The sequence below is a fragment of the Physeter macrocephalus genome, chromosome 6 (assembly GCF_002837175.3).
Source record: "Physeter macrocephalus isolate SW-GA chromosome 6, ASM283717v5, whole genome shotgun sequence".
Classification (NCBI taxonomy): domain Eukaryota; kingdom Metazoa; phylum Chordata; class Mammalia; order Artiodactyla; family Physeteridae; genus Physeter; species Physeter macrocephalus.
In genome coordinates this window covers 92240544-92253441 of record NC_041219.1, presented here as the reverse complement: position 1 = coordinate 92253441, position 12898 = coordinate 92240544, and the positions used below count along the sequence as shown (strand labels likewise).

General features: G+C 33.1%; 1 protein-coding gene across 5 annotated transcripts in view; it reads right to left on the bottom strand.

Moving 5' to 3' along the window:
* The window catches only part of SCAF11 (SR-related CTD associated factor 11), a 66959-nt gene that overhangs the window by 31780 nt on the left and 22281 nt on the right, over positions 1-12898 (bottom strand). For 4 of the 5 annotated variants that reach the window (XM_024122827.3, XM_055085660.1, XM_024122824.3 and 1 more), the window contains 2 exons: positions 10268-10349; positions 8719-8876 (listed from right to left, as the gene is read on the bottom strand). In XM_024122827.3, coding sequence (XP_023978595.1) covers positions 8719-8876; positions 10268-10328 — 219 coding nt within the window. In that variant the 5' untranslated portion in view covers positions 10329-10349. Of the gene's footprint in view, positions 1-3307; positions 3323-8718; positions 8877-10267; positions 10350-12898 lie in introns of those variants that run through there. The other variant, XM_007130696.4, reaches the window with a different exon arrangement.

The window sequence follows — 12898 nt, the reverse complement described above, 5'->3', positions numbered from 1 at the left end:
TCAAGATAATACCTATTAAGACTTGCTGCACAGTTGAGTACTACAGCTATAATGAAAGGAAAGCTGGGCTGAAATCACTAGCTCTCTGATCCAAAGCACTTGAGTAACTCTAAATAAGCTGTAAAAGGAATGCCTTGGACAGGTCCCTTAGAGATTTTAATATGCTATGACAGTATTTTCCCCCAAAATAATTTTGAATAGGCAATTGTACCAGCAATAAAAAAATTGTAGATATGAAGAAAAGAAAGGATTCCTCCGCTGCTCCCTCAGCCATGTAGATGCCCTCTCCGGAAGTAGTTTCTTATGTATCCTTTTGGAGATACCCAATGTTTATGCATAACGTGTATCTTTTAAATATAAAATATAATTCATATGCTGAACTGAATCTTGTTTTTCTCTTAATTACGTATTTTAAATTGGCTCATATTACTATTTCAGAGCTGTCCCATTCTTAACAGCATGGTATGTCATATAGTTTTAATTTACATTTCCTTTTATATGAGTAAGGTTGAAAATATTTCCATGTTTAAGGGCTCTTCAAAGTTCCTTTTCTTTAAACTGTCTATTCATGCCTTTTGCCTAACTTTTTTTATTAGGTTTCTGATCTTTTTCAAACTGAATTGTAGGCTTTCTTTACAAATTAAGAAAAATTGTCCTTTGTTCACTCTGTAATTCTAAATCATCTTTATCTTGACATAAATATATTTCCTGTACTTTCAAAATTAACATGCATCAACTATAATTGAGTTTCTCTGATAATACTATTAAATGTTTGTACAGGAATAGGCTTATATTATTTAAATAATTTAGGATAAAGTATGTTGTCTACTAGGGTAAAAGGGAAGATTCTGTAGCCTAAGAAGAAAATACTGAAAGGCGATATTTTAATACCTATGGTTATAAAAGTAAAACAGGATTCCAGCAATTTAATAGCAATAGTCTAAAAGATAAGATAATAATGAAGTTTTGATAAATTATTCTATATTCCTGAGTGGAAAAATGTGATATTTGCTTTTCTGGACTTTGGCACATATCAAGATGTGCTTACACAAGCACAAGTACAACAGAATGTGTGTGGCCCTCGATCATATAATACGTTTTCACAAAGCTTGTGAGTCACCTTGGAAGCAGCCAAAATATAAACAGAGTTACTTTTTACTACTCTGCTAAAAAGTGATTTTTCTTTTCTTAAGTAGGTAGGGCTTGATAAAATGCTTTACACCATGTCTGAATTAGGAAATTTGACTTTCCTGACTATATTAAACCAATTCAGACTGGTAGAACACAGCTCAGCTTACTTCCAAGTACTATGAATTTAGGATGCTAGTACTTTCCCTACAGAAAATTTGTCCTTAAAAAGCTTTGCTACAAGTAGCAACAAAGCTGTCCACAGCTTTTATTTATTTATTTATTTATTGCGGTACGCGGGCCTCTCACTGCTGTGGCCTCTCCCGTTGCGGAGCACAGGTTCCGGACACGCAGGCTCAGCGGCCATGGCTCACGGGCCCAGCCGCTCCGCTGCACGTGGGATCCTCCCGGACCAGGGCACGAACCCGTGTCTCCCGCATCGACAGGCGGACTCTCAACCACTGCGCCACCAGGGAAGCCCACAGCTTTTTAATAATGCATTACAAATAGCAATTCTAGTTCAAAGAACTCAACATCATAACTATGTGATTGTTGTTTATATTACCATTTACTGCATGAAATTTCTTAGACTAGAGGTTATATTAACACATTTATAATTCAAAAGAATACTTTAAAGTGGAAACTTTCGGGGGCTTCCCTGGTGGCGCAGTGGTTGCGCCATCAGATGCATTGAACCTTTCTAAAACTCTGAAATTACACAATCCCATTTTCTTCTTTATTAAATTTCCTCTGTTGACATCAGTTAAATGGCACTCTTCCCTTTACCATGTTCAAACTGACAAGAGTTTTAACCTGAGCTGTTCCATTTTGATGTTACAGGTACTAGGGTTCTGAGTAAGATTTTGGTTTTGTTCTTTTTTCCTTAACTATAATTGTCATGGATTTGTCTAAGGTTTCATGTGGAGAAAGGGTTCCACTGCTATTTCAAAAACAAAAAGAAAGAAAACAGAAACAAAAAATAGTAGTCAGAAAACTACTGCTATCTATTATGATAATCTGTATATACTTACATTTCCTAAAAATAATCTAGTCAACACTAGAAAATAAGTTAATAGATTTTCTTTGGCTCAGGCTTACTGTCAGAAAAATTTCTTAAAAGCAGGTTATCCTCCTCAGATTAAAAAAAAAGCACAGGTCAGAAAACAAGCTACCTATAGTAGACAAAATATCTCTGCTATGGCTACTGAGAAATGATGATATCCATTTCTGACCTTAAAACAGTTTAGCAAAGCATTTCAAAGGGGAAACAGAAAAGGAATTCAGTTATCCTGAGTTAAGTCTTCACAGCAAACCTCAATAAATTAATAGTGACTAAAGAACTTAATGAAAAAGAAATCAAAACAGATTTTTAAAAACTAAGTGGATCTTTCATTTTTTGTTAATGTATAATGTAAGAAAAATATAAGGCTACTTTACATCAGCATATTAGCCAAAGTTCAAAGACACCATCGTCAATAGGTACTAAAGCATAAAATTATATATCACATGATGATCAAAAGGCTTTCATAGGAAAGTTTAAAAAAAAAAAAGGGTTTTAAAAAATGGTTTGCATTGGGCCTAATTTTAAAGCATTCCTAAGGAATCTTCATCCTTATAATCCAGCAGATATCCATTCAGAAAATCTCAAAAATATTTTAATCTTAGTTTCCGAGTTTGTGTCACTAAAATAACTAATTTAGTTTTTAAGTGTGTGGTTTAAAAAATTCACATTTAAAACTAAGGTTGAAAAATTTTAGCTAATACACTTAATTCTTCTTTAAAATATATTTTTAGTTTTAAAGAAAATTATCCCAAATTTTATTTTCCTTGTATACAACAAAAATAAATACCCTTTGGTTATTCACCATTTTAAGTTCTTATATACAACAAAAATATCCTTAAATTATTCACCTATTTAAATTGACAATGACTTTTATTTCAATAATTTTTCAAGTATCTAATTTAATTAGTTTCATAGTCAAAGTAATCCAATATAATCATTCAACTTTGTGATACAGCTACAAAATTAACAGAATTTGATCACTACTTTACAATGTAATGTGTATTAAAAAACAGAGCATTCATTTTATTGTGAATGCTCTGTACGGAGGTTATATCAGTTAAGGAGGCAATTTCGATAGAAAAAAATAATCTTCCTAATGATTTCAGTAAAACATACCCTAGTATTCTGAAGCGTTGTAAATTCCCAGCTCAGATAAACCCATATTTAAATGTAAGAACAGGAAACCTTCCTTATTTGGGAATTCAGGATTCTTGATTTCTAACATTTCTTGCTTCCTGCTGCTGCTCTATCCTCAATCACAAAGGCTGCCTACCGATAGCCCCTCCTAGAGAGAGAGAAGCAAGTGTTAAAGGTAAGTGCTTAAAGACTAAATCTCAGTACCTATGTTTTAGGTAGGTTTGTCTGTTCATGGGAATCTATCTCTAGAACATTTATCTCTCTTACTAATAAATAGAGCACATTATATAAAACTGCAGTTCAAAATCAAATAAGATGATTTAGGAATGCATACCATTAGAGGTTGCTGCTTATTTTAAAGCCATTCACTAGGACCTATCATTTCTTCTTGATGGTCCCAAGATACCTAGTCTGCACCTCTAAAGAAGTGCTCACCTGTAGTCGGCCTACATGTACACTATCACATTTAACCAGTTCTTTCAAGACAGCTTTCAGGAATGTATCCCTACAGGGCAAACGGCTGTCAGTAATAAAATTAACAGCAAGAAAACTTTTTATCCAACTACTCAAAAGGAACTCTTTCGTATTCTTAAAAATATATTACAACACTTGGGTAGAATTACTTTTAACCTTTCTTTTCTTTTGACATTTAATAGTTAAGACTTTCGTTTTCTAGCATAAAAACAGAAAATCCCATAAACTATCTGTATAAATCACTTTACAAATTCTGACATTTAAAATTAGACTATACAGAAATACACATTAATTTACCCTACTGATAAAAATAGAATATTAAATGAAAACCTATTACATATATGCCTTAGGTAATGAGCATTTGCAATATAAAAATATTCTTTGCTCTACCAAAGGTTTTACCAAAGGATTAATACAGAGTGAAAACAACTAGGAATTTGGAATAATTAGTCACAAATTCAAGTTCTGGAGGAGTCAGAACTAGCAACCTCTCTAATCTACTTTAGCAACCTCTCTAATCTACTTTAAGGATGAAGATAGACAGCTCTGAATCACCTATCGCACAAGTTGTAATAATTAAATGAATTAATGTATTTGACAACGCTTTATAGACTATAAAGATAAGGACTAACAGTAGTGCTCCACAGATATGCTTACATTATTGTTCACAGAGAGGTACATAACAGAGAGGTTTGGTTTAGTTCAGGAATAAAGAAAAAATTTAAATCTTAGGAAAAACTGTTGGGAAAATCCAGGCAATAAAACTTTGCTGAATTATGTTACCAAACAATAATCTAATCGCTAAAATGATGTATAAATTTCTACTCACTGCATAAGGGAACATCTGTATATAAAACATATTAATAGTCAAGATATAAGTCAACGAGTCACATTTTGATTTTTTTGGTATGTACTATTAATCCAAAAACATACTCCTCACCTGTCTGCATTGAACACTGTTGTCTGACTTCTTCAAGAACCGTACATCACCACAGTAAGACTCTCTTCATTTCTAGTCTCATGAGAGAAAACATACCTTTGCCAACTGTGCAATTTTGATTTCATTAACCTTACTTTCTCAAACTGAAGCTGTCAGCATTTGATATAAAATGGAGGACTGAGAGAAATAAGTTGAGGGAGGGTAATTTGCTTATAGTAGGAAAGTTAATCACATTAAAAAAATTACTTTAAAAATAAGGGAAATATTTACATTACTTAAAAGAGAAAAGAATCCCAGTGACTATCAAAAACCTCCTAATCACATATATTGCATGTTCTTTTAAATAGAGTAAAAACTCTTAACTACTTCAAACATGAAATGTTTCCAAGTCCTCAAACTTTAACCCTTTTAAGGGTCAAAACTGTAACCACTTCTTGGCAACCTGCCAAATCATAAATCTTATTTTCTGTGTGTGTGTGTGTGTGTGTGTGTAGGTTACCCTATTGTCTATTGAGGATCATAGTTTATGATTGGTTGTCAATGCTATGGCCATGTGTCAAACTTTCCTAGCCTTCACCTTTCTAATTATCTACTTTAAAATGTGCAAACTCAGGCAATCAAGATTAAACTGATGTGTAAACTAAATGCCCTCAATATGTTTAGACTGTATTTTTGCTCACAGTATGGATAAAATAATTAACTTTCTACTAAGTGGCTGATAAACTTTAGTGTATTGGTTCTATACATATTTCATCAGGTTAAAGGCCTTCTTTAGTTCCAGATTCTCAGTTCTAATACTGATGCTTTCAATTAACAAGAACTTCAACTTTCCTAAGTGTCAATTACTGTGTCTTTGTTTAGATCAATATTTTATTTCTACATCATCATTTTTATTTTATAAACCAACAGGCTTACCATCTGTGAATTTCTTGAAACTAAACACAGAATGGACATGTTTAATTTCAATTTGTTCTAGTGTCCCTAATGGGAGGCAATTAGGCTATGGGCCATGAAGACCACCAGCTTCTATTATTCTGAATCTTTCTGCCCTAGGTAAGTAGATTCTATGAAATATCTAGAGACTAAATTCAGTTACTTAATTAGTCTTTACATGTCTTTTGTTTTAAATAACCAAAGAACCAAAATTTTAGAACTTGAAGAGATTGAAACTGATTGTGACTCTGGATATAGATATTTTAAGAACATGAGAAATTTCAGGAATGTGTCCAAAATAAATATACTAGACTATTATATACTTTAACTTTACTTGTTTCTTATGGAGAATTTCTTCAATGCCTAAAATATTAAGGTGAAAGTAAATAAATGAGTCCTTCTTCTTGGTTCTTGATACCTATCCTGAATCAAATTTTAATAAACCTTGAGAATAAATCTCAGCTCAGCAGAATTTCTGAAAGACACATAAGACTAGGAAGTTGATCCTGAATACATTCTGTACTTTCTTTTTATTCTGTAGATTTCCAACCTCTGTAAATTTCACTTTTGATTTCTAACTCCCTACTAAAAGTGAACATTAGTAAAATTTAAAACTATGGATCAATTTTTAAAAATTATTTTAATTTCAGGCTCTTGAAGTATTCAGAAACAAGAGTTCAGGATCGCTGCCTTGAATTTCAAATAAACATTAACATAGTAATTTAAATGAAAGACTATAAAAGAAAGCCTTAGCACAAGGCCAGGCCAGTTAGCAGAGTCTGAATACAGACGCTCATTCCTAATTCTGAAAATCCAAAGTAAACTACATGCCTCTTTTTCAAAACAGAAGGAGGTTGAGGAAAATGAGAAGAGAGATCTTAATAACTCATGGCCATGAATAAAAACACTAGTGAATATGAAATCTGCTTCTATTTGTCAAAGCACTTATACACTTCAAAACATATCTAATTTTTATCATACCAATAAAAGATTCAAACTGAAAATTTAGTTCAAAGCCTAAGTGATTTTGTTAACCAGTAATCATTTATTATTTATAATGAACATTTTATTAGTAGATTGTGCTCTTGTTACTGCTCAACTTAATGGTTTATTTAACTGATGTCTGCTATCCCCACTAGGGACAATGAAATAATTCAGAATATTCTGTTTATTCTGTGCTTTCAAGGTTAACTAGTTTTGTTTAAATACCTCAACTCCCCCACTGCCCATCACAATTTATGGTAGTACAGCCGATAAGTATTTTCTTTTAGAAGCAATTTGTCTTCAACAAAATGTTTATTTCCAAAGGAGTAACACAAGAGAAGAAAAATATTACATGCAAGAAAAGTGCTGACTGCAATACTATGTATGTTATCAAGTATTTTTAACTTAAAAATATTCAACAATAGTTAAAAACATAGACAAGTTTAGCACTATCTAGTGGAGTTGAATATGTACATAGTCTACAATCACTTCTAGATACTTACCCTAGAGAAACCTGAACCTGTACACCATGATAAAGCTAATGGTTGTATCAAAGATGCATGTAGTGTAATGAAGGACGACGAATCAAGCCTATTTTACACATTCTAATCCTCAGAGAAAAACACATACTCAAATCATGGTTGTTGAACCTCCCAATTATGTGGTCACTGAATGCAATCTCACAAAAAGCACTGAATTGAAGCCTTCTAGCCATCCAGTAATTCTCTATTGGAAGCAAAATCTCCTCTATTTTTAAGATATCTAATCACAAAGCAAACCACGGTGCACTAAATTCAACACAGATGAAATCATTAGTTGGGTGGCAGAGAAAAATATGCATTCTTATTTCATTAGTCAATGTTCCTGCAAACACAGAGATTTACAATTATATTAAATAATTAAATTAAACTCAAAATATTTTTTCCCAGAATACATTTTCACCTATCCTTAGTCCTTTCTTGCCAAAAACCAGTTTAGACTTTTAGCTAATTAGTACTGTTTCCAAGTATACTATTATGAACTCAATTGGTATAACAAATCTTTTTCTTCCCCCTCCCAGAACTTGGCCATAGAGTCAGTACACAGTTATATTCTCTTTTTCATACTATTAATGAAATATAAGTAAGACACAGAACTTTGAAAACTCCAGTTATGTAACAGACAATTAATTCCAATGTGCATAAGGACAACAAAGAATTTGAATGCAGCTAATGTTAAAAACATTTTTAAGATTTATCTCCTTTACTAATTTTTACACACTGACAAATTACTAACTCAGAAAATATAGCATGAGCAGTATGATAAATTTTTATTTCACAATTTCTAACAATGGGGCTCATAATGAATATTCAATATACAGTACCGTGATCTACTTGGCCCAAACTGAATCAACATAATACATTAAAAGTCCCAAATTTTCCTGTTTCTTATTCATTAACTATGAAAAACCTCAATAATATCTCTAACTTTGAAATTAGTTCAAAATAAATGAAACACAGGAACTAAAAAATGCAGCTGTAAATTTATTTCTGTCTCTTAAGCTATGAGACCTTGGCCAAGTTATAGAACACAAAATCCAAGTTTCCACATCTGTAAAATGGAAAGACACTGTTATATCTGTTCTGGTTATCCCACAGGCTGATATAAGGAAGAAATTTAATAATCTATGTAAAAATTCTCTGAAAAATATAAAACACAAAGCAGAGAGAAGGTGTTATTATTAGTAGTAAATAGATATAATCACAAGAGGGTCAAGTATACTGAAGATGAATTACTGCATTTCTACCAGAAAAAAATACTTAATCCGTTATTCCCATAAGTTTTTTTAATGGTATGCATTTAAAATTTTTTAATCATAACAGAATAAAAAGTTGAATATAAAAAATTTAGAAGGGAATATACTAACAAAATTTGAGCAATACAGAGATGTTTGTCCTAAGTGGAGGAAAACACATTACTGTGAAATAATTTATGAAAGGCAGTATCAAGTCTTTAGACTAGGTGGAATGAAATCATGCTAGGGAACTAAAATACAATAACATTTAATACTTAGACTCACCTCTGACCATTTAAGAATACAGGTCAAGCAGAAGACATGATTACAGCTTTCTGGAAAACCAATTTCCTTCTCTAACAGGCAACTGAGACATATTGGACATCTATCAGCTTCACTGTACAACAGACCAGTGGTAGCAGTATTATCTTTGTTTTCTTCACCTATAAAGCAACGACATATGCTTTCAATTTCTCCAGACCAAATGACTTATGTTTGTGGTAGTACGATGGACTAGATACTCTAAAAGGCCCTCCTTCTACAAAGTAATTAGATCTTAGATACACTATAAGAAACAAACTCCTTGAGCACAACACCCCCAACATTTACTGATTTATAACTTAAGGGAGGAGTGAAAAGAATTTTTCATGAATTAATTTTAAAATAGGTAATAATCACATAGTTCAAATATTTAAAAGTAAAAAAAAGGTTACAGTGACAAATCTCCCAAGCAAATCTACTCCCATCTATCTAGTTCCACCCAATGCAACAAGTAACAACTGTTGTTTGTTTTGTGTTCTTCCAGAGACAAGACAGAATGCACAGACAAGCAAATCCTACTATATACTCTTTCAAACCTCCTTCTTCACACAAATGCTAGAACACTATACACAGCAGTCTGTGTTTTTTGTTGTTTCAACATATGGATGGGACATTCACCTGTTTTCAACCTTGGGCTATTACAAACAATGCTGCAATGAAAAACTTTTCATTTCCCATTTTAAACAGTGTACCTACAGGATAAATTCTTAAAAATGGAATTGTTAGACCAACGTGTACATACATTTGTATTATGAATAGATACTGCCAAATTATACCCCTTAGGGTTTGTACTAATTTAAACACCTACCAGCAATGTAACCAACACACAAGAAGTAAGCAGTGCTCGCTCAAAAGTAAAAGAAACTCCAAGATTCAACATAAAACAAAACAAAAATACAGAAATGGTCAGCTGAAATGTGACCAGAACATGCCAAGCAAATGGAAAAGCTGACATCGCCCTGGAAACACATGTCCATACTAGTGTTCAGATCTGGAGACTAACCCTTAGGACCAATCCAGGTAGGGAAACTGATCCTAGGAGATTCCAGTTTTAAGCCAAGACCCTCAAATGGGGCTAAAGTGGTCCCAGCATGGGTTTGTATATGAATTGTATCTTTCAATAGTTTTGAAAAGGGTAAAATAAATACAAAAACTTAAGTTTACCATCAACAGACTTTCACTAAAGGAACTTGAGATTTTTTTCAGGAAGAAGGGAATAGAGAAAAAACCAAGGACAGTAACAATAAAAACAAACAGAAAAATGTCATTCCTAAACCAGTAGGGAGCAAAACTTAAGAAGAAAAAGAGCAGAGCTCAATGAACTAAAAACTGACTGATCGAAAATAAGACATGAGAAGAGGGAAAAAAAAGGTGTGCACTTCTTATTTAGGCAGCTTATTTCAGAGTTTAAGAACAACAAAAATATGTAAATACAAAAAACTCCTTGTTAACAAACAGTATGGAAACACTAACTTTTGCTTTCAACACACAAGCTTTATAAAAATTAAGTTACCTTCCATATCTTCATAGTCCTGATCTCCCACATTTAGAGTATATAGAGTTTTCTTCTTCATTTCTCCTTGAAAAAGGGTTTCCTATAGGATGAATTAAAATAGAGAATTTTTATGTTTGCCTTGTCCCAATAATATATATATTAAAAAAAAAACCCAAACTGTAAGAAATTATTTTACACATAAAAGAACACAATACAAACCAAGCCAGTAAATTTTTTGGATAATCCAGTACACTTTTATACTCCCTGCCACCAAGTACAGTCTTACTGAAAGGAGAAGCCTTATACAAGTATTAAGCAACAAAGACTAATGATAAATTTTTTGGTACAGACATAAATACAATCGGAGCTTAGAGAAAAGAGATCCATTTGGACTGAAGTTTTCATTGAAGTTGATAGGTTATGTATGTTAAGGAGCTTAACACATTTAAGAAGCAAAACAGTATGAAGGAATAAAAAGGCATTTAGTTAGGCCAATCTGACAAATAAGAATCAGTAGGTGTAACAACCAACACTACAGAAATACAAAGGATCATGAGAGATTACTACAAGCAACTATGCGGCAATAAAATGGACAACCTGGAAGAAATGGACACATTCTTAGAAATGTACAACCTTCCGAGACTGAACCAGGAAGAAACAGAAAATATGAACAGACCAATCACAAGCACTGAAATTGAAACTGTTATTAAAAATCTTCCAACAGGGCTTCCCTGGTGGCGCTGTGGTTGAGAGGCTGCCTGCCAATGCAGGGGACAAGGGTTCGGCCCCGGTCCAGGAAGATCCCACATGCCGCGGAGCGGCTGGGCCCGTGAGCCATGGCTGCTGAGCCTGCGCGTCCAGAGCCTGTGCTCCGCAACCAGAGAGGCCACAACAGTGAGAGGCCCACGTACCGCCCAAAAAAAAAAAAAAAAAAAAGTGAAATTTATGTCAGAGGGAACTATTTACAAACTTAGCTGCGTAGTTTATGATCAGGTCCTTTTAATACCATATTCATATTTGTTTCAGTTAACTTATCATATAGATCATGCCAGTACTAACCAAAAATCACTGATACACGTACAAAATACTTAAATAAATTTAACACTGCAAATGCTACACTCTTGAGTACAATATTTGAATTCTAATAATAATCCATTACTTGCCACTTTTCCAAACTACTAAAATGTATTCTTATTTCTCCATTCCTCTAAATCATAATATAATATGGTATCTTGGTTCCATATTTTATTAAACAAGCTGCATTTTGTCAAGTTTGTGGATGTTTCCCAAGGTCTTAGACTTTAAAAAATCTGATTCTAGACATTGAAAAGCAAAGAATACTTTTTTCCCTGTGTTACAGCTTGAGTGAAATGAAAACGGAGTTAACTAAAATGAATTGGGGGGAGGGATTAAGTGCTTCTTTATACACAATCACAAATTCAAAACAATATTTTTTTACTTTTTAAACACAAAGGCTCTATTTCAAACAGCCAGCCATGCCTCTGTAAAGACTTATACCAGAAAACCATATTTTTTTCCATCTTTATCATTACATTCTGATATTTCCCCTTAAGAAAAATATTATTATATATAATTAAACGAGATACTTTTTTCACTTATCACAGGCCATATATGACAAACCCACAGCCAGCATCGTTCTCAATGGTGAAAAATTGAAACCATTTCCACTAAGATCAGGAACAAGACAAGGTTGCGCACTCTCACCACTCTTATTCAACATAGTTTTGGAAGTTCTAGCCAAAGCAATCAGAGAAGAAAAAGAAATAAAAGGAATCCAAATCAGAAAGGAAGAAGTAAAGCTGTCACTGCTTGCAGATGACATGATACTATAAACAGAGAATCCTAAGGATGCTACCAGATAACTACTAGAGCTAATCAATGAATTGGTAAAGTAGCAGGATACAAAATTAATGCACAGAAATCTCTGGCATTATTATACACTAATGATGAAAAATCTGAGAGTGAAATTAAGAAAACACTCCCATTTACCACTGCAACAAAAAGAATAAAATATCTAGGAATAAACCAACCTAAGGAGACAAAAGACCTATATGCAGAAAATTATAAGACACTGATGAAAGAAATTAAAGATGATACAAATAGATGGAGAGATATACCATGCTCCTGGATTGGAAGAATCAATATTGTGAAAATGACTATACTACCCAAAGCAATCTACAGGTTCAATGCAATCCCTATCCCACCTCCTAGAGAAATGGAAGTAAAAACAAAAATAAACAAATGGGACCTAATGAAACTTAAAAGCTTTTGCACAGCAAAGGAAACCATATACAAGACCAAAAGACAACCTTCAGAATGGAATAAAATATTTGCAAATGAAGCAACTGACAAAGGATTAATCTCCAAAATTTACAAGCTGCTCATGCAGCTCAGTATCAAAAAAACTAACAACCCAATCCAAAAATGGGCAGAAGACCTAAACAGACATTTCTCCAAGGACGATATACAGATTGCCAACAAACACATGAAAGAATGCTCAACTCATTAATTATTAGAGAAATGCAAATCAAAACTACAATGAGATATCATCTCACACTGGTCAGAATGGCCATCATCAAAAAATCTAGAAACGATAAATGCTGGAGAGGGTGTGGAGAAAAGGGAACA